This window comes from Oryctolagus cuniculus, chromosome 10, assembly GCF_051225735.1.
Source record: "Oryctolagus cuniculus isolate XC-2025 breed Fujian yellow rabbit chromosome 10, ASM5122573v1, whole genome shotgun sequence".
NCBI lineage: Eukaryota > Metazoa > Chordata > Mammalia > Lagomorpha > Leporidae > Oryctolagus > Oryctolagus cuniculus.
In genome coordinates, this window is record NC_142876.1 from 27,685,538 (window position 1) to 27,707,555 (window position 22,018).

Here is a 22,018-nt window from a genome sequence, read left to right on the forward strand (position 1 = left end):
CCCGGCTGCTCTACTTCTGATCCGGCTCTCTGCTATGGCCTGGGAAAGCAGTGGAAGATGGTTCAAGTGCTTGGGCCCCTATACCCATGGGGGAGACCTGGAAGAAGCTCCTGGCTCCTGGCTTTGGATTGGCACAGCTCCGGGTGTTGTGGCCATTTGGGGAGTGAACCAGCAGACAGAAGACCTCTCTCTGTCTCTCTCCCTCTCACTGTAACTCTCCCTCTCAAATAAATAAATAATAAATAAAATTTTTTTAAAAAAGGGATTAACCTGCTATGCCACAGTGCTGGGCCCCAATAAATAAATCTTAAAAAAAAAAAAAAAAAAAGGTGCACAAGTGAAAGAACCCAAACGCCCTTGCTTTGACCTTGCTGTCTCCTGGCCGGTTCACTGCTTTGCTCTTCAATTTCCTCTTTGCTTGCAGTTCCTCAGTTGGGTGGTCTAACCTCCTGTCACTCACTGGAACCACATCCTCAGAAGTCAACAGTGGTGCCCCTGTGCCCAGGGAGGGTTCGTTTCAGCCTCATTCTTTTTACCCTGGAGCCTCCGTCTCTGCTCCCCCCACCCTGGCCCACGGCTCTGGTTGGTGTGTGCCCATCTGTCTCCCAGCTGGGTTTTCCTTAGCTTAAATGAGGACCGCGGCTGAGTCCAGGTGCGACCCCAGCCTGCCTGTGGTCCACTCTGCTACTAACTACATGCATGACCTTCGGCAAGGTCATGTCTGCACTCTCAGTGTCCCCAGCCTTAAAATGGGGTGTACAGCAAGAGCACTTTGCTCAGGGTTGTTCCAAGAACTGAAGGAGACGCTGCAGCACCAAGTGTTCATTACATGCTCTCTGTTAGAACAATGAGCTCTTGGATCTCTGAAAATGTAGCTCAGCTTTTCTTTCGGAGCGTCTTGCCCACTTTACCCAGCACAGGGACAGACAAGAAATAATTACCGATAAATAGATTCTTGCACTTAGTTGGAGAGCCCAGCGAAGGAGGACTGACAGGGAGGGAGGGAAGCAGACTCCTAGATTCTGCAGGTGCTCTTAAAACCCAGGTTTTCATGTTGCTCCGTTTTAACCAACAAATCATTTGAGATGTTGGGAGACGAGACTGCGTCTGTCGAGCAGGAGGGGGCATCAGCGGTCAAAGCTGTGGTCGCTGGTGCAATGAGCAGTGAGTGACCACGCGGTGCTCGGCGGGGTGCCAGTGTCCCAGCTCCGGGCTCAGCGCGGCTGTGGCCCCCGTGGGGAGGGAGGCCCTAGGGCGACGTCGCCATCTAGGGGCCGCACGGGGAACGGCGCTGGGTGCAGGTGCACCGGCCCGGGCTCCGGACCGCCGCGGCGCCTGGAGAGGTGCGGGTGAGACTGCGCCGGAGGGAAGGAAAAGGGAAAGTACAGAAAGGGGCGGGGGCTGTGAGAGACCCCAGCGCAGCGTGGGGACGCAGCGGCACGCGGGTCCTTGTGCACCTGCCTCCCCGACTCAACCTAGACGGTCCCCGCGGTATCCTGCGCCGGCCGGAATCCTGAGCACACCCCGGTCCACTTTCTGATCCCTTCTGGTGGGCCAGCCGCCCCGCCGCGGGGGTCCTCACGGGAGTCGCAGGGCGGCAGGGAAGAGGCCCGCTCCGCGGTGCACCGCTTCCCAGGCGTCGCTCTGGCCACGGCTGAAGCCTGAAGCCGACGTGGGTTTCTTTCCACAAACTATGTTAAGGGGTCCGTAGGTGGGTGCTGAATGGTTTCGTTGTCAGCAAAGGGCGCTAGGAAGGGCGGGACTGAGGGAAGAGAGTGGTGTCCACAAGGATGCATCTACACTACCCACCTCACTGGCTCACGGGACATTGTGAGCATAGGGGCTGAGCCCGGGTTTGTGACATCGGGAATGGAAGTGCGGGTTTTGGAGCCGTGAACTCGCTCTTCTGCTGCTTAGCTCCGGGAGGGCGGTCTAACATCGGGCTCTACGCCCCCCGCGTCTTCTCTTCTTACACGGGGACAGCTAAGACCGGCTTAGGAGGAAATAAATGCAGCGAAGTCTCCCTTGTTTGAGAGATGGGGATGGGCCCTGGACTCCGTGCACGGAAACAGCATAGATGGCAGCCGCCTCCAGCCTTTCACCTTCACGGGCCAAGCCCTCAGTCTCCGACCGATGGCCCTGACCTTGGCTTTGAACGTGGGGCTGCTTGGTGGCCTTTCTGAACTTTTTCCCACAAGCCACATGCACCGCACTTTGAGTTCTGGTTTGGGTTTCTGTGGCTGCATGGGGAGCAGGCATTTGGTGCAGCCGTTAAAGAGGCAGCTCGGGATGCCCGTAGCCCATGTCAGAACGCCTGAGTTCAGGTCCTGGTTCTGCTCCGGTGTCAGCTTCCTGATGGTGCTCATCCCGGGAGTCAGCAGGCGATGGCTCAGGTACTTGGCTTCTGCTACCCACGTGGGAGACCCAGATTTGAGTTCTGGGCTCCTGGCTTCAGCTTGGCCCTGGCTGTGGCAAGCTTTTGGAGACTGAACCAACGGATGGAAGATGTCTCTCTCTCTGCTTTTTCCCAATCCAGAGGTCATTCCAGATTCTTACAACTTTTCCCGAACGGTTACTGTCCCTGCTCCTCACTGGACAGCATCACTAATGCAGTTTCCTATTGTTGAAACTTTCTGAAACTTAGTCTTGTTTTCAGCCAAACTCCTTTGTATGGGCACTCATATTTTGTCAGTGCAGCTGTCCTAGCCAGATTTCAGGTAAGCAGCTGATGATTGGTGGGGCAGACGTGGGGTTGGGGACTACCATGGCCTTGGCTGGTGTGGTTCACAGAGGGCCTGGAGAGTTGCAGTGCACCTGCTGAGAGGTCAGAGGTCAGCTTCTCCAGCACCATGTACAAAATGCTCAACCAATAAATGGCAGTGCCCAACAGCTGGTAGCTGTTCAGTGTGGGGAAGACTGTCTGACAGCTGCTTCCTCTTAGTGTACAGGTAAGATCAAGGGAATTTGGGCTGTTGGTTTCACAAGTGAATGGATTGCTGAGTGTAAACCTTGTATGTTGAGTCAGAAGGATTCCTGCCTGCAAAGGCCTCTGGGAGTCAGCGTAACACATCCAAGCATCTTCTAAATCACCCCAGATCCATGTCTCTTCAGTAAGACCGGGTACAGCCACAATGTCACAGTGAAGAGGAGCCCCAGGGCCTCGGGGTAGCTAGTGCAGGGGACCTGGGTGTGGCACACTCAGAAAGTGTTTCACAGAGGAAGAGGGATTCGCTGAAGAAAGAGCTCATGGATGAACGAAGCGCCACGCAGAGCCATGTCTTTGCATTCAAGGTGGCCTCCTGGGCTTGGTCAACCAGCGGGGTCCCTGTGATGGCCACGGAAAATCGCGGAGAAACCTGCCTCTACTAGGAAACAAGGGTGTTCCCGGCTTGCAGAAGGAGCTAGAACACCTTGGCATTTGAATCTGTGCACTACATTCTTTCACTGTGTGTATGTGTGTGTGTGTGTGTGTGTGTGTTGATCTTGCAAGGCAGAGAGAGAGAATGAAAGAGAGAGAAGGATCCATCTTCCATATGCTAGTTCACTTCCCAGATGCCCACTATGGCTGGGATTGGGCTAAGCCAAAGCTGTGAGCTGGGAGCTCAATCCACATCTCCCATGTGTGTAAGACGGAAGCCTAACTACTTGATCCATTACTGCTGCTCTCAGGGTCTGCATTAGCAGAGCCAAGACTCAAACCCAGGCACTTTGGTATGAGCTGTGGGAGTCCCAGTGGGTGGTTTAATTCCTTCTCCAACTGCCTCCCCTGTCGTCTCTTTGAAACATGCCTGTCTGATATCTGGTGCTGCCACAGGTGGGAGGGATCTGCTTGCTTTGGTGGGGTGGGTGTAGCAGGCTGAACTTGCTGGCTGGAGCACGAGGAGCTGCAGGCAGGAGGGGCCGTGAGGGTCATGGGAGTCCCTGAGAAGCTACAAGCTCAAGACACAAAGCCCTCGCTTTGTGACCCTGACTTAACTCCTAGTTCCTTTTTTCTTATTTTTAAAGATTTATTTAAGAGTTACAGAGAGGGGCTGGCATTGTAGTGTAGCGAGTTAAGCAGCAGCCTGTGCTGCATCCCATGTGGGCGCCGGTTCCGGGGATCGGCTGCTCCACTTCTGCTCCAGCTCCCTGCTAATGAGCCTGGGAAGGCAGTGGAGGACGGCCCAGGTGCTTGGGCCCCCACACCCCTGTGGGAGACAATGAGGAAGCCCTGGGTGAAAGGTTCCTAAGGACGGACTCGGGATTCCTGCCTCGTTCTATTCCTACTCAACACAGTGCTTTGGGTGACAGTGTTTTTGCTGCCGAGGCATCGGAAGAGCATTTGTGACTTTTATGACGATTTTGTTTTTTAGTTCCATGGACCAAACACAGAGGAGAATGCTGGGCCAGCCCTCTGCCATCCCTGCTTCCCAGCCCACGAAGAAAAGGACTTCAATCATTTCTTTCTTTTCCAAGGTCTGACATCAACCATTGTGACTGAACGTCCCTTCCCAGCAGCTGCTTTGTAAGATCTGCGCCTACCTGGGCTGTAGTTACACCTGCTCTGCTGAGGTCCCCCGAAAACGAGTGAATGATGGTTGTTCTTAAAGAAACTTCTTTTATTAAGATTTATTTATTTATTTGAAAGACAGAATTAGAGAGAGAGAGAGAGAGATCTTTCATCCACTGGTTCACTCCCCAAATGGCTGCAAAGGCTAAGGCTGGGCCACGTCAAAGCCAGGAGCCTGGAACCCCACCCAGGTCTCCCATGTGGGTGGAGCCCAACTATTTGGGCCACCTTTGGCTGCTTTCCCAGGTGCGTTAGCAGGGAGCTGGATCAGAAGTGGAGCAGCTGGGACTTGAACTGGCGCCCCTATGGGATGCTGATGTTGCAAGCAGCAGCGTAACTCACTGTGCCACAATGCAGGTCAAATGCCAGTTCTTTTAACATGGACAGAAAGTTTATAGGATGACAAGAAGATACAGTGGGAAGAATTTAACTGGCTGCCAACTGAATTATGAGAATAAAAAATGAATATTGAATATTTAGAAACCACAGCCGGGAGAGCACCTCTCTCTGTAGTTCCCCCGGACCTTCCTCGACACCAGCCCTGCGTGGTTTTCCTTCCCTCCCCTCCTCTTCCTCCGTCACCTTCTTCACCGTGTAGCTGACTCGAAGAGTTCCAGCAGAACTCAGGTGTCTTTAAGGGGCCGAGCTGCGCAGGCAGGCAGAGGGTTTCCCGCAGCGTCTGGAACGCTGAGCACCCTCAGATTCGGACGCTTTTCACCCCCCACCAGGTCTCCGGGAGACTGAGGTTCCAGAAGCGCGAGCCCTTGAAGAATGTGTTTTGCCTCCTGGCAGAGAGAGCTCGGGACCCCAGTGCTAAGAAGCGCCACATGGCAATGCGAGGCCTGGGCACCATGGCCCGTGAGGCCCCGGACAAGGTAGGAAGAGAAGGTGGGCTCCACCCATCTTCCCAAGTCGCCCCATCTCCGTGCCCCCATGCTGGCCCGGCTGCATTCTCTGCTGAAGCTCAGGTCCTTGTCCAGGCTCACGTGGTTGTGGGTGTGATGCGGTTCTCCCGGCGGTAGGACCGGGGTTTCTGTTTTCTTGCTAGCTGTGCGCTGGGGACCACGCTCACTGCCTCAAGTCCTCCCTCTCATGACAGGGCAGCTGACTCCTTGGTAGCCAGCAGGAGGCTCACTCCTCTGCCAGAGTCTCCAACCTCTCCTGCCTCCTATGTCAAGTTCAATAGGCTGGGAGCAGGTCACAGCCTCACTGCATGCTGGGGGGGAGGAGAGTGTACGTGGGAACGACTGTCAGGGGTCATGTCAGGATCAGCACGGGTCAGCCATGGGAAACACCTGCAGGCAGGACAGACACAGCTGGACAGGTCGCACCTCGGCAAATTTAAGCGACATCTTTTTTTTTTTTTTTTTTTAAGTTAGTAAGGAGTGTGTGGCTTCAATGCCATGAGTCTGTGAATGTTCCACTTTTACTTGCGTTACTGATTTCTTTTTGTTTTTAATTTGTTTAAAAATATTTATTTATTTTAGCTGAAAAGTGGAGTTACAGAGAGGGAGAAGCATAGGCAGAGAGAGAGAGAGAGAGAGATCTTCCATCTGCTGGTTCACTCCCCACATGGTCACGATGACTGGAGCTGGACCAGACCGAAGCCAGGAGCCAGGGGCTTCTTCCGGGTCTCCTAAGTGGGTGCAGGGGCCCAAGCACTTGGGCCATCTTCCACTGCTTTCCCAGGTACATTAGCAGGGGCTGGATTGGAAGTGGAACAGCCGGGACTCGAACCAGCACCCATATGGCATACCAATGCTGCAGGCAGCGACTTAACCCACTATGCCACAGCACCAGACCCTTGAGTGACCTCGTAATAATTTATGCTTGCTTAGTTAAAGATAGTTCCTCCAACAGAGACCATCTCATCTCCCTACTACGAAGGTACCGAGGTCTCCCCAAGCACCCAGACCGTCCCAGTCTACCACCCTCCTTGCTGTGCCCTGTGCAGCCTTGCACCCTGGATGTGCTACACCTTGCTCTCTCCTCCCTCCAAGACTGAGTCGGGCTCTTGGGTTGGGTTAATGGAAGTGTTTGTGTCTGGGCGAGATTTGTTCCTGTAGGTCCCGAGCAGAGCCCAGGGCTCAGGGTCAGAGCTGTCGGTTACGGGGATATTAGATGTGCAGTTGCTTTCCAACGCATGGGGAAGCTACTGCTACACTGCTAATGCTTCTTAAACCTTGCTGACAGGTGAGGAAGTATAAGAAGGCTGTGCTAGCCCTGCTGGTGCACGGATTGTACGACCCTGTGAGTTCCGAGGTCATCCACGAGAGCGTGAAGACACTGACCATCGTCCTGGGCAAGAGCCAGGGGAAAGGCTTGGGCTCCCTCTTCGTGGACATCACCCTTCAGACCAGGACTTTGTTAGATGACGTAAGTGAGAGACTCCAGAAAAATCAGAGATTAGCAGTGCACCTTGCAGGTGGTGTGTTGCTCCGGGTGCGAAGCTTGCTGAGACACCAGGACCATGCTGGACCCACAGAGGGCCTAAAGGCTGTTTGGGATTCCACCACTACCCTTCAGTTGCTTTCACTTAGGTGGAGAGCTGAATCTATGCTCAGTGAGGGTGCTGGGGATGCCAACACATAGTCCAGGATCTCCATGAACCGGACAGTAACAGTAGTTAGCGTTTCTGGTTACATGGGTGCTGTCACGTGGTCTTCACAATAAACCTGGGAGGTAGGCACTGCAATGAACTTCACCTTGCAGGTGAGGATGCTGAGACACAGAAAGGTGAGAGCTTGCTCAGGGCTCACGGAGGCAGGCAGTGGAGACCAGACCAGGCCTGCTGACCATGGGGCCTGAATGCCCCTCCCAGAAGACAAGACAGGTGGAGTAAAAAGTGCATGAGGACATTGGGTGGTCTGAAATGGGAGGAGCTGGAGACAGCCGGTGTGCAAGGCTGGCCTACCTCCCACCCCCAGTCACGACCTCTAGAATAGGGAACAGCCTTCACACCGTGGAAATTGCAAAGCTTGGAGCTTGTATAGGAAAAGTTGTGCGAATTTGGGGAGTGAACCATGTGAATGGAAGATCTCTCTCTCTCTCTCTCTCTTTCTGTTACACTGCCTTTCTTTCTTTCTTTCTTTCTTTTTTTTTTTTTTTTTTTTTTGACAGAGTGGACAGTGAGAGAGAGAGAGACAGAGAGAAAGGTCTTCCTTTTGCCGTTGGTTCACCCTCCAAGGGCCGCCACGGCTGGCGCGCTGCTGCCGGCGCACCTCGCTGATCCGAAGGCAGGAGCCAGGTGCTTCTCCTGGTCTCCCGTGGGGTGCAGGGCCCAAGCACTTGGGCCATCCTCCACTGCACTCCCGGGCCACAGCAGAGAGCTGGCCTGGAAGAGGGACAACCGGGACAGAATCTGGCGCCCCGACCAGGACTAGAACCCGGTGTGCCGGCGCCGCAAGGCGGAGGATTAGCCTATTGAGCCGTGGCGCCGGCCTGTTACACTGCCTTTCAAATAAATTTAAAGAATAAAAACTGTGTTTAAATGCTTCACAAAAATGATCAGGCATCCTGATCTCGCCCCGTGTCTGTGACCTCAATTTTCTTTCCTCCTTATGAGGTCAGCTCCAGCCCGGTTCCCTCCAGCCTTCACGTACAAACTCTGCCCTGAGAGTCAGTATACCGGGTTCCGCTCTGGTTTCCTGATCACGTGACCCTGAGCAAGCTGCTGTTGCAGCCTGGGCCTCGGGCTGCTCACATGGAGAGGGAGCCTCCTGGCCCTGACAGCTCACCCGGGAGACACAGGGATGGCCGGGCCTGCTGACATGCGCTCAGGGACCCATCAACAGTTAGACTGACAGCAGGAAGGGTGCTGGGGGGCGGGGAGACAGCTGTGTTTCCACTGCAGGTGGGAGAAGCTCTGGTCAAAGTCAAGAGGGGTGACTTGCAAAAATGCTGGGAGTTCTAAGCAGAGGACTGGCTGAGTGGACCATGATACGGGGCAGAGAGGAAGAAAGAAGGGGAGTGCTGCGGGCAGGTCGATGGACGAATCAAGGGCATCGCGCGAGTCTGCAGTGCACCTGCTCGCGTGTGAAGACCAGGGACGGCACAGGAGGACGTGCTTTTTCCCTAACTGTGGAGGGTGCACTCAAACCTTAGAATGCTGTTAATTTGCGGGGAGGAGAATTTGGTGGCAGGTGGGCAGGAGCAGGAAGGAAGCCTGCTTTATTGATGTTTTAGGTTATTTTGAGTTTTGAGCTGTATGTGTGGATTCTGTCTTCAAAGCTTGGAGTAATGAATGGCAAATCTGGGAAGCTGGAGGTAGCCTGAGTGACCCCCAGGGGAATCCTCTTGTCTCCTCGGGGACCTCAGCCCTCTCCACTCTGTCCCCCACCCACCGGCTAAGGGCAGGAGAACAGGTGGATAGACGACTGGGACCAGAGACCTTGGCGTGCTCTGATGAAGGTGGCTCTTGGTGACGGCCTGGCTTCTTTGTTGTTTGGCCACTTGGGCCCCGCAGGAGCATGATGGAGTGCGGTACTCGGCCTTTGTTTTGTTTGGGCAACTGGCTGCCTTTGCTGGGAGGAAGTGGAAGAAGTTTTTCAGCAGACAGGTCAAGCAGACACAAGATTGCCTCCTGATCCATTTACAGGACAGAAACCCCCAGGTTGCCAAGGTAAGCCCGCGCCTCTCCAGCCAACATCGTGGAATTTGTTTTATTTCTGAAGGGAGCTGTGGTGCAGCCCTGCAGGGTGGAGGTGCCAGCCCCCCGGGGGTCTTGCCGTGAACACTCACTCACAAAACCGCGTGAGTCCTGGAAGAGGACTTCCTCCGTGTGTAGTCTCTCCCAGCAAGAGTGTTATTTCCCGTGTGTTCCTGTCCCACCTGCTCAGCCCCAGTGCCCCGTCAAGGCTAGAAAAGCTCCAGTTCCTGGGGGCGGGCAAGGGTGGGGGCGGGGCAGAGGAGCAGGTGTAACCAGGTGATGAGGATGTTGCGTCCCTGCCCAGATAGATTCTGTCATAGCGCCCGGCTTCTCCGTTCCCAGTGGAACTTCTGCTTTATCCTTAGAGAAGACGTGTCCTCACAGGGTTGGCCCACCTCCTGGCCTGCTCTGGGGTGGGCCTGGGTGAACGGCCCAAAGCTACTGGGGGCAAAGGGTTCTAACAAACCACTGTCTTCCTTGACAGTGCGGAGGCGGGGGCAGAGAGACCGAATTCAGTACTGCTTTTACGATGTTTTAAATTATTTATTTTTGAGAGAGAGAGAGAGAACTTCCACCCGCTGCTTCATTCCCCAAATGCCTGCAATGGCTGGGGCTGGGCCAGGCTGAAGCCTGGAGCTGGGACCTCAATCCAGGTCTCTATCACTCGAACCACCGCGGCTGTCTCTAGAAGTTCTGCATCTGCAGAGCTCTTGTTAGACTCGGGAGCCAAAGCCTGGGCTCGAAGCCAGTACGCTGATGCGGGATGCGGGTGTCTTAACTGCTGGGCTACATGCTTGCTCCTCCAGTGCTTTTGATGGGACGGTAGCACAGGTGATGATACACTGCAAAGCTCCGTCTGCCCTACCAGTTCCCAAGTTACAGACAGGGCTACTTTATAGGCGTGTGTCTTGAAGATAGAAGCTTTCAAATGACCTGGGAGCTACTTCCATGGTCTCAGTGGTCCCTGACCACAGTGAGGGTACAGCCTCCTGGGACAGCCTTTTGGACTTGGGATTCGGGAACTCCCTCATCTTTTTGATGGTGAGAAAGTAATATTTTTGTCAGGCTTGCAAAGCAGCTTTTCGAGCCTGTTCTCCGTATCTGAAACACCAGAAGGAATTCAGCTTCCAGAGTGAGGAAGACGAGAGGAACCCTAAACTCTGCCGACAGCTGGTGAGTGAGCCAGGGTGGGAGGGAATTCTCTTCAGGGTCCCGGCCCCCCTAATCTCCAACGCGGAATGTGCTCAAACACACGGTGAGTCACTCCCCAGAAAATGCCTCGGGCCAATTATATTCCAATTGCAATTGTCCCGTGATGCAACCAAAATGGCCAGACACCAATGGCCAGACACCCTGGGAGAGGCATCAGCTGTTCCTGCTCAGGTTTTTGGCTGACTGCAGACGGCGAGCCGCAGCCCTCCTGTTTGCCTGTCCTTGGCCTGACATCAATGGCTGTGTAGGAGTCGTACTGATCCCTCCCTCACGTGCACGTCTGCTAATTTCTTTCAGAGCCACTATCATCCAGAGCTCCTGCAGTTCTTCTACGCCAATAAAATTCTGTAAGCGCAGAGAAGCAGGGAATGGCCCCCTGTGAACGCGTTGCTGGGGCCTCATGGTTCCCCGGTCTATTCCACTGGACGCCTCTTCTTCCCGCTCGGCTTGCCACAGGAAAGGGGGCTGTTAGGAGAGAAATCCATAACTAAAATAATGCCTTACATCACATACACCCATAAATGCATCCGAAGTCAATTGCTAAATGGCTTTCACATAGCTCACTATCTCCCAAATTTAATGAGAACATAACACACTTTCTCAAAAATGTTTCAAGTCTATGTCCATTCAATAATTATTTCTCTGCATTTTCTTTATGTTCATCTCTTTCAGCTATTACTTATTTTTAATATTTGATTTCTGAGGCATGGGAGAATAGCTTAAAATAACTTCAAAATGTCTTTTCTATTAATATTTGCTATTTGCTATTGATACCTTTTCTTGCCAAGATTTATTGAGAGAGGGCCAAGATGCCAAGAAGTTGGCATGTTTTATAACTTTAAGCAGCCATTGCTGCTGAGATCATCTTAAATAAGAATTAAGAAAGAGAAAAACTACATAGAAAGCCTGGCTGAAAATCCGCAGGCTGATTATAACTTATGTAGCAATCAAAGTAAGTAAAATTTATTGAGAGTGTTTGCGATTTATCAGGTACTAAGTGCTTTTTGGCAAGTATTACGTGACACAACAACCTGTGAGATAAATCCTAGATTATTGCCCTCATTTAGAGATGAGGCAGCGAGGGCAACCTGCCGAGAATAACTTCGGAAATGGTGGAGCCAGAATTGAAGCCCACGTGATCTGACTTCTGGAGCCTGCACTGCCGGATGGTTAGAAATGTAAAAAATAAAACAAAGCAAACTAACACAACTCCTCAGCTTCTGCTCTTTTATTAAACTCACTTAGCCTTTTATGTAAATTAAATACACATTTTTATACATTTAATTTATGTGCTTTAAGTATATATTTTTTCAGTAACAACTTCCTGCTTATTATGCCAATTTTGGGGGGTCATATCACTTAGAAAAAGTTTCAAGGAACATCTTCATTTTCCCATCAGAAGCTTCCCCTATAGAAGTTTTTGGCTGAGATCAAGAATAGCATGTTCTTATCAGCTTAATATCTGATACCTCTTCTATATGAGGCCAATATATTAATGGATTTTTGGAGCAAGGAGTTGGAATAGGAGCTTGCTCTGTCCACTCGATGCATCGACCTGGTATTGCAGCACCTCCAGGAATGGTGCAACCCTCCTGGGGAATAAAAGCTTGTAAAAGCAGAGGAATTCTGGTAGCAGCACTGAACTCCAGGCTGTCTCTTGAACACTGTGTTCAGTTTTGAATACAGAAAGATCACAAAACGCAAGAGGGTCATAGAAGCTGCAGAGGGACCTTAGATGCATTCTGAGAACCAGAAACTCAATTTTCCTTCCCAGCTCCCTGACACCGGGCCGTGGAACAAGGTGAGGGGGAGAGGAGCATCCTGGGAGAGGGCAGAGGGCAGAGCAGGTGTCTTCCTGTTTCGAAGCCAGGGTGCATGACAGAGGGAACTCTTGGCAGTGACCCAGGCTCAGGAGCAGGGGGATGGGCTTTTTTTTTTTTTTTTTCTGGACAGGCAGAGTTAGTGAGAGAGAGACAGAGAGAGAGAGAGACAGAGAAAGGTCTTCCTTTCATTGGTTCACCCCCCTAATGGCTGCTACGGTCGGCGCTGCACCGATCCGAAGCCAGGAGCCAGGTGCTTCCTCCTGGTCTCCCATGAAGGTGCAGGGACCCAAGTACTTGGGCCATCCTCCACTGCACTCCCGGGCCACAGCAGAGAGCTGGACTGGAAGAGAAGCAACCGGGACAGAATCTGGCGCCCCGACTGGGACTAGAACCCGGGGTGTTGGTGCCGCAGGCAGAGGATTAGCCTAATGAGCCGCAGCGCCAGCCGGATGGGTTTGAGCTGCGAGCCCCTCCCTCCCTGGACGCTGGCCTGTTCAGCACTGCGTTCCAAGATTCATTTGGAACCCGATGCAGTTCTGCTAAGTGATCAGCGAACAGTGCAAGAAATGAATGCATTTTGCTGACAGTCAAAAAGGCAGGACAGGGTGAGGCAGATGAGGTCCCGGGCTCTGGAGGAGAGAGATCCAAGCAGTGAATTCCTTTAGTTAAATTGTGGACGGTGCTGCAGGGCCATTTGCTTCAAGATTTTGTGGCAGCCTCTTTGGGTGGCCTCCAGTGACGACTCAAACCTCCCGACAGTCACACCCCTTGAATCTGGGCTGGAGCCATACTTCACCCCCTGGAAGGTGACGGAAGTGCCACCATACCAGTTCCAGAGCCCCAGCAGCTTTCTTGTTTGCGCTCTGGGAGATGCTGGCAGGCACAGCGACCACGTAGAGCTGCCAGGAACAATGGCGGGTGTCTGAGCCTCTATGTGGACAGAGGAGGAACCCAACCCACGACAGAGCTGGAGGCCCAGACCTCTGAAACCACCTGGCGGCCGTTCCAGCCAGGTGCCAGGTGCTCCAGCGACCGCAGCCAACGCCTCCACCTGGGAAGCGATGGACCTGTCTCCACCGGGCCTGACCCGAGGGCAGCAACCTGGCCGAGAAGGCGCGTGGCTGTTGTGTTAAGTCATTGACCTTTGCGTGGTTTGTCACAGAACACTAAGTGATCCAGAAGATTCTTTTGCATGAGTTTTGTCATTTTGGCCACTTTTGCTTCATTGCGTGTGTGTTGTGCTTCTAGAAAGTCAGCTTACAGCATTCAGCGGTGAGAGCAGAGCCAGGGCCCAAGCCCTGCGTCCTCTCATCCGTCAGGGAGTGGGTGAAGAAGCCGTGTTTGCTGACAGGTTTCCAGTGGTAGAGGGAATCAGGTCAAAAATGCGGTCTGCCACACCAGGCTCCCAGCCGGCACCTCACACCCTTCGCATCCTCCCCGTTTCTCTTTGCTGCAGCCCAGTTTGACTTCTCTCTCTTCCCTAAACATTTCTTGGTCTCTTACCCCCACTTGCCTCTGCCATCTGTTCTGTCTGCTTTGAATTCCCAGCCCCTGTGGCGCAGTGGGTGAAGCCACTGCCTGCATCCCATATGGGCGCCGGTTCAAGTTCTGGCTGCTCCACTTCCAATCCAGCTCCCTGCTAATATGCCCAGGAAAGCAGCAGAAAATGGCCCAAGTCCTTGGGCCCCTGCACCCACATGGGAGACCCAGAAGAAGCTCCTGGCTCCTGGCTTTGGCCTGACCCAGCCCTGGCCTTTGTGGCCATTTGGGGAGTGAACCAGTGGATGGAAGATTTCTGCCTCTCTCTCTTTGCGTTTCTACAGCTCTATAACTCTACCTTTCAAAAAAATTAAATAAATCTTAAAAAAAAAAAAGAATTCCCAGCCCCCAGCTCCCTCACACATTCACATGCACCCGCACACGCATGCACGCACATTTCACACAGACGTCTCACCTGTCCTCCAAGGCCAAGTCAAACGCCACATCTTCTCAGTCAGGGAAAAGCTTGAATGTCTGCATGGCCAGAATATTCCAGCAGTCTTCTGCACTTAGCTTCCCTGTCACCTTGTCACCTCCACATCTTGCTTTCTTCTTACATTGATGCTGCTAAAGCAGGACCCTGGTTCTGTACAGATCTTCGTGTCTCAGAGGGGCTCAGCAGGTGCTTGGGTAAATGCGTGTTGATTAGGGAGGAAGAAAGCAAAGCCGGCTGCAGCTCTTCTCCTTTTCAGAGGAGCCCATTTTGATACCTGAGGGTCATCACATCACTCATGCGACCAGTCTACGGGTCACTTTCATGCTTACGTGGTTAAAGTTGTCTGTTTTCCGTAGGACACCTATTCATTTGATGCCAACTTAAAGGCAAGGCCTTGGCATGTCTTACTTTTGAGACTGGATTTAGACCAGCTGAATGAAAGCAAGAGAAGGGAGCGTTCAGGCGCCACCGTGTGCACATACTCAGTGTAGAGCTACGCAGGCAACTTGGTCCTTCTTTGCAGGTTGCTCATGACGGGGTCTTTCTTAAAGGGAGGGGGAGGGGAGAGGAAAGGATAGAGACGGGGCTGAGGGTCTGACCCGTTCTGGAAATCAGCCCACCAGTGTGCACGGGAGCCCGTGGAATCCAGTGCAGGGACTCACTCACTGGGGAATGCTGCACTGGTGTGGAAGGCTCTAGGGAGAGAGAGTTGTGCGGGGGACTTAGCTGGAAGTGTTGCAAAGGAGACAAGTACATACTGGCGCTTCTCTGTGTCTTCCGTGTTTTCTGCGATGAGTATTTGTTGGGTTTTGAGCCATAGAATGCATGTAAAGAGGCTATGGCCCTACTACCCTGAATGCACCCGATCTCCTCTCGTCTTGGAAGCTAAGCAGGGTGGGAGAGTGCATGCAAAAGAAAAATCTCCTTTAGGGTGAAAAAGGGCCCATCAGTGAAAGGGACCTGTGTCGGCTTTTGTCCCTCTCGGTAGCATGGATTTGCCTTTGTTCTTTGGTGAAATCCTTGCTTTAACTCGTTGGTGATGGCAGAAGCTTGTTGATGACATAACTTGCTGGAGACGAATAAAGTGCCTTTGGTTGATGACCACTCTCCATTGCGGAATCTGTGCTATTTCCGTCTGACCATAGTGGAGTAAGTCTTCGGTTCCTGTGCTTGCGTGTTATGTGTTCTCAGAAAACTTCGGGTCACAGGTACAGCCAGTGCATCCTGGTTTACTGAGGAGAGGTGGTTGGTTGGGAGGCAGAGGGCCCCAGTACTGACAAAGTCAGGAACACACGCCTAAGCCAGGTGTTTAAGACTTTTTATAGTAGACACCAATCTGGGCAGAGCGTCTTCAAAAAGCTCGTGGAAAAACTGTACCTGAGTTTCAGCACTTTACCAGGGTTTATTTATTTATTTGATAGGCAGAATGACAGAGAGAGACAGGGAGAGACAGAGGGAGAGATCTTCCATCTGCTGGTTCACTCTCCTAATGGCTGCAACAGCCGGAGCAGGACCACACTGAAGCTGGGAGCCCAGAACTCCTGAGTGTCCCACTGTGGGGAGCAACCCGGACTAGACTAAGTTACTAGAATTAAGACTTATTCTATGCATCTGCTCTCCCACAATATGGCGCTGAGAAGGGAGAAACAGCTTCTACGCAGCTGCCTCCAGTTCAACCAATAAACTGTAGGACCTGCTCCTGATTGGAGGAGAGCAGCATGCTCGGCGTGTGGGTAGCAGAGTTGGGATTGGTGGAAGAGGACTATAAAGGAGGAGAGAGACAACATGCACCAGGAACATCTAAGGGGAACATCTATCTGAAGGAACACCTGTGCAGCCCCCGAGAGAGCCGGCCGGCGGTGTGCCGCTCCCCCGCGGAAGTGGGGAAAGTGGCTAGGGGGAACCGCCCTTCCACGGAGGTGGAAGGGATGGTAGCCAACCCGGGAAGAACCAGCAGCAAACCCGGGGAGGGCCGAGCAGACGAAAGAACAACGCAGGGTCCTGTGTCGTTCCTCCACGAAGACGGGGAGCAACATCCCACATGGGTGGCAGGGGCTCAAGCACTCGGGCCATCTTCCACTGCTTTCCCCAGCACATTGGCAGGGAGCTGGATCAGAAGCAGAGCAGCCAGGACTTGAACCAGCACTCTGACATGGGATACTGGCATGGCAAGCAGTGGCTTAACCTGCTGTGCCACCACACTGACCTCTTAACATAAAAAACAAAACAACTTATTTTTCGATTGCGCTTTCTTTCTCACGAACTTTCTGAAGTACCCTCATAGATTTTCCCTTAGCTCTTCCTAACTCCCTGCTGCTCAGCTCTCCTGTTCTGTGTGTGCTGCCACCAGTCCCTCAGAGGGAGAGCAGCACAGAGGTGGGGTCAGAGGTGGGGACTGACCCGGCAAGGCCTGAGTGACTCTGAGCAGCAGCGGCCTCAGTTTACCCATCTGCAGTAGACAACAGGGCACTCACCAGAGTGGCTGGGCTGCAGATTCGGCGGGTGCTCACCAAGGTGCTCAGGAAATGCTCTTTCTTTGGTTCTCGCTCCCACCCAGCTCCCCAGACCTTCTCCTCTCAGAGCTGTCCAGGTCCCCAGGGAGGTCCCCTCTGGCCTGGCTTGGAGGGTTGGTCCTCTGGCCCTGGAGGCAGCCTCTCAGTCTCACTCCTCACCTGTTGTCTAGGAACTTGGCTTTGAGGCTCACCTCTAGAAAGTTTGGGAAAGATTGGTTGCATTTAATGAATCACATGTGCTGGTGTTTTGACAGTGCACAAATCTGCCGCCTGTTAGGTTTTAGGATTTTAGTAAAAATAAGACTGAGCGAGACTGGCAAGTTCTCCTTCTCCCGGGACCTGTGCTGGGGAGCGGGAGGGATGGCTTCTCATGCTCTCAGGGTGGCTTCAGGGTGTGCCGGCCTGCAGCACAACGAACTGGGTTTCCTAAAACAGAGAGTGGGAATGCGGGGACAAGGATGCAAAGAATGGAGCCAATACAAGTCCTGATCAAGGCTCGTTTATTGAATAAATACAGTAGTATTTAAACTTGACCAGTTGTTTACAAGAAGAAGCACAAAAGATTTACATATCAAAAAGGCTTTTAAGGTTACAAAGAGTTCCCAATAAGGTTCTTAATTATTGATTACAAGGGTACAATAAAACACTTAGGTGATAAATACAGGTTTCAGGTGTGACTGATTATCTATATTATTTCTTGTGAAAGGTTTAGGTTCTTCCTGCCTCTTCCCAGAATCTCCCTAGCCTAATTGTCTGTGCCCGGAAGTCTCTATTCATATGTTTAAGTGTAAACAAAGGGAGTGACTGCCTGTGGCTGCCCACATCAGGGGGTCCTATTCGTTGCATCATAATATTCCCAGCAGCCTCACTAATACTCAGTCTCAGGTCTCCGAGGCAATCTCTTGTTAATAATTGATGCTCTGCCTTCTGTTTCCTGATGTGACAGCTGTGAGTCTGTTCCTTTCAAGCTAGTGAATTTCCTACAGCAGTTCTGCCAATGGTCACCTAGTAATGGCCCCACATTCCCTGCAAGAAGAAAATGGTTTTCAGAAGTGTAGATCAGAGAACGAAAAGGTCACTGCCTAAGCCACACTGCTAGAGGCACCTGCAGGAGGCGTCTGCCTGGGCCACAGCAGGACCACAATGGGGAAGCTGAGGCTTTTTGCTGTGCCTGCCTGGCTCCTCCAGCTGACGGAACCATGTGTTGGAAACCCAGAGAGGCTCACTCTCAGATGTGACCCTGAGTGTGCTGGAAGAATGCTGGACGTGGTGACAGAAGAGCTGGCTTTACACCCTGACGTAATCACTCATCCCTCGGAGCCTCAGTTTCTTCACCTGTAAAAGGGGTAGAAATCCACCACACAAGAGACTCTGATGACACAGGAGATGGCCTGAGTGACTGTGCAGTGTCACCAGGGGTAAGTGCTCTGATCTTGTGGTAGCCCCTCATTTTCGGAGCCCATTTACCCAAGGGGAAGGGTGGAAAGAGTGAATTGGAATATTGAAACGGATCTCAATGTGAGAGAAGAAATAATCGATACATAAACCAGTCTGAGAAATACAAAAGTAGGGGCCGGCCTTTCCCTGCTGATATGGTTGGGAAAGCAGCAGAGGGTGGCCCGAGTGCTTGGACCCCTGCCGCCCACGTGGAGACGCAGAGGAAGCTCCTGGCTTCTGGCTTCCGCCTGACCCAGCCCCAGCTGGTGCGGCCATTTAGGGAGTGAATCAGCAGATAGAAGACCTGACTGTCTCTCCCTCTCTCTGTAACTCTGCCTGACAAATAAATAAATCTAAAAAAGAAAGAAAGAAAAATAAAAAGACATAAAAGCAAGAGACTGGCATGGCTCCGTAGTTGACACCAGTTAGGACGCCTGCATCCCACACTGGAATGCGTGGCTTGGCTATTCAGATCAGGCTGCTCGCTCCAGCTTCCTGCCAATGCAGACCCCAGGAGCCAGAGTGATGATTCAAGTAATTGATTTTCTGCCACCCACATGGGAGACCTGGATGGCATCCCTGGCTCCTGACTTTGGCCTGTCCCAGCCCTGGCATGTGGGGGAGTGAAACAGTGAGAGTGCTCTCTCTCTCTCAAAAGAAAAAAATAAAAATTTAAAAGACATATAAAATCTGTAAAATTGGATATGCCACATTGTTTTGCGTGAGCAGGCTGTCCTAGATTACAGGGCCCCTGTCATGAGTGAGACGGGACGCAGGCTCAAGTCTAACGTGTGTCTGTAGTGTACAGCTTCCTCCCACCCAAACTCCCCGAGCGGGTAGGAAGGAAGAGTGACACTCAGAAACTGTGGAAAACCTACAGTCTTCCTTTGTGTTGCTTTAAGATTAGGGTTAAGTTCAACTGAAAAAAATCCATTAGGGGAAAATGAAAATTTTAGGATGTTTGGATTTGGATCTGTTGAAGAGGAAGCTGATTTCCTAGGCGCCTCGCGAGTCTGAGAAGGGTAAACTCAGGGACCGGGGTTTTCTGACTAGCAAGGGAGTGCACACCAGGCTCAGGGTGGCAGGTTGCATGAATCCAAAGCGGGCGAGGTCAGTTTACGACTTAAATGAGCAAATTTCAATTTCCTAAATAAAAATTTTATGACTTAAGGGAACAGACACAATTTCCTGTATGACTATTAGTGTAGCTTACTTATTTAAAGGTTAACCTATTTTATTTATGTCTTGTTGTCTCCCCTTCGTTATCAGGAAGCACAGAGAGGAGCTTATTATGAAGATAATGGAAAATGCTGAGTTGAAGCTGCTTAATCTTGAAAGAACTTTGTCCTTCTGGACAAAGCTTTGACCTTTCTCAAGAAAAGCAGTGGCTGGGGCCAGTGCTGTGGTATAGTGGGTAAAGCTGCTACCTGCAGTGCTGGCATCCCAAATGGGCGCCGGTTCGAGCCCCGGCTGCTCCACTTCCTATCCAGCTCTCTGCTGTGGCCTGGGAAAGCAGTGGAAGATGGCTCAAGTCCTTGGGTCCCTACACCCATGTGAGAGACCCAGAAGAAACTCCTGGCTCCTGGCTTCGGATTGGTGCAGCTCCGGCTGTTGAGGCCAATTGGAGAGTGAACCAGCGGATGGAAGATTCGCGCGCTCTCTCTCTCTCTCTCTCTCTCTCTGCCTCTCCTCTCTCTGCAAAGCTCTGACTTTCAAGTAAATAAATAAATCTTAAAAAGCAAAGCAAAGCAAAGCAGAGCCTGGCCTAGCATCCTGGATCTAGCAAGGCTTTGCATTAAACATAGTTTAGACTGAGTTGTCAGTGACCAAGGTCAGCTCCCAAAAGCAATGCCTGGAACTTCCGGTTCCCTCAGCAGTGAGGCGACACTGGCCCCGTGACTTCCTTCTCAGGCTGGGGTGGGGGAGTTGCAGGGGCATCCTCTCTGTCAGTGGCATCCAAATCTTGCCCTCCGTGCTTCTAAGTGTACCTGGAACTGGAGCTCACGGAGTGGCCAACAGCAGGCAGCCTGTGGCAAACAGTTGAGCTCTGGGGCTTCTTCCATGTTCTTTAGGGGAGAGAACAGTTCCAGGTCATCTTTTAAATAATGAAAGCAATAGTGAATATTTTTTCATTGGAGGTATAGGAAAACCATTGACAGTATACGGGGTGGGCGCTTGGCACAGTGGTTGGGTTTGAGTCCAGCTCCACTTTGATTCTATCTTCCTGCTGATGTGCACAGTGGTAGGCAGCAGGTGATGGTTCAAGAACTTGGATCCCTGATACCCACATGAGAGACCTGGACTCAGTTTCTTGCTCCTGGCTTTGGCCTGGCCCAGTCCTGGCTGCCGTGGGCATTTGGAGAGTGAATCAGTGGGTAAGAGATCACTTGTTGTCTGTCTCTCTCAGTGTGTCTATTCATTTCTAGATGAAAGTAAATGAGAAAGTATGATCAAAATATAAACAAGCAATCCAGACAAATTCCTTGCCTCTTCTCTAGTTCATGCCTCTACCTTCCTTTCCGGCCCTTCTCTGACTGGCTGGGAGGATTGAGCGCAGTGTATGGTAGCCTGGAAGAAGGGGAAGCAGGCAAGACATCTCAGGGGGCCCTCCTAGGGGAGGCTTTGGCCAGGATTTCCCCTTGGGCGAATGTGGTCAGGTGGTAGAAAACACTTCTCAGTCAAAACTTAACCCGTTCTCCCCATGGGGAGCAAAGCCACCCCCACAGCCCTGTTAGGCATATTGAAAAAAAATTATTTATGTGAAAGGCAGCGTGTGTGTGTGTGAGAGAGAGAGAGAGAGAGAGAGAGAGGTCTTCCATCCATTGGCTCACTCCCAAATGGCCACAACAACCCAGACTGGGCCAGACTGAAGCCAGGAGCCAGGAGCTCCATCCAGGTTTCTCACATAGGTGGCAGGGGCCCAAGTACTTAGGCCATCTTCAGCTGCTTTGATAGGTACATTAACAAGAAGCTGGATGGGAAGTGGAGCAGCCAGGTCTCGAACCAGGCACCCTGTCCGGGTATGGGGTGTCGGCATCACAGGCAACAGCTTAACTGGCAGTGCCACAGTGCCGGCCATGTATTTCTTGTTCTTTCTAATATCAGCTCTGTTGTGGGAACATTTATTTATTATTTATTTTAATTGCACATATGTATGGGGTACACTGTGATAATTTGATGCGTGTATTCAATGTGTGATAATCCAAACAGGTTAATTGGCATTTCCATCTTTTTAAAATCAACAGTATTTTCCATCCATGCTTAATAATGTTGCATATCCCAGGGGTGCAGTGTGATGGCTCAGTAAACCTATACAATGTGTGCTGATCAAATCAGCGTCATTAACATTTCCTCTTGTTTATGTTCAGAGCCTGCCAGGGCCTCTGTTCTGTTGGTTCATAAAATATCTAAGAGGCTATTGTGCACCGCAGCCACCCGACTCGGGGAACACTTAGGATTCAGTTTTGTCTTCATGCTCTGCTGCTGGGAGATTAACTTCAGCTCAGAGCCTGGGGCAGCAGGTGTGAGGGCTGCCCGGGGAACTCCCAGTGCCTCTTGCTGCTCTGCCCTTTCTGGAACAATCTGACAGCATGAGCTGAGTGAAGGCAAGAGTGGTCAGTTCGGGTTGATGTCCTCATCTGACATCAGGCTGTCATTCTTTCACAATTAAAAAAGTATTTTTAAGGAGATGGAGATGGGAGAGAGAAAGAGATCCCATCCATGGGTTCATTCCCCAAATGACTGCAACAGGCCTCTGGCCAGGACAAAGCCAGGAGTAGGGAACCCCATGTGGGTCTCCCAGATTGGTGGCAGGGGCCCTGTTACTTAAGCCATCACTTCCCAGTAGCAGGGAACCGAAAT

The 22,018-nt window shown here is 51.9% G+C and overlaps 1 protein-coding gene and 1 pseudogene across 9 annotated transcripts in view; both read left to right on the forward strand.

The window, feature by feature from the left end:
• Positions 1-11,618, forward strand: part of MRO (maestro) — a 61,735-nt gene extending 50,117 nt beyond the window's left edge. For 8 of the 9 annotated variants that reach the window (XM_089305743.1, XM_051851953.3, XM_089305741.1 and 5 more), the window contains 6 exons: positions 4,353-4,455; positions 5,278-5,424; positions 6,743-6,925; positions 9,015-9,170; positions 10,263-10,370; positions 10,707-11,618. In XM_089305743.1, coding sequence (XP_089161869.1) covers positions 4,357-4,455; positions 5,278-5,424; positions 6,743-6,925; positions 9,015-9,170; positions 10,263-10,370; positions 10,707-10,760 — 747 coding nt within the window. In that variant the 5' untranslated portion in view covers positions 4,353-4,356 and the 3' untranslated portion in view covers positions 10,761-11,618. Of the gene's footprint in view, positions 1-1,292; positions 1,344-4,352; positions 4,456-5,277; positions 5,425-6,742; positions 6,926-9,014; positions 9,171-10,262; positions 10,371-10,706 lie in introns of those variants that run through there. The other variant, XM_070050183.2, reaches the window with a different exon arrangement.
• Positions 11,619-11,821: 203 nt separating this feature from the next.
• On the forward strand, positions 11,822-12,001 carry LOC127492585 (U2 spliceosomal RNA; annotated as a pseudogene).
• The last annotated feature ends 10,017 nt before the right edge of the window (positions 12,002-22,018 follow it).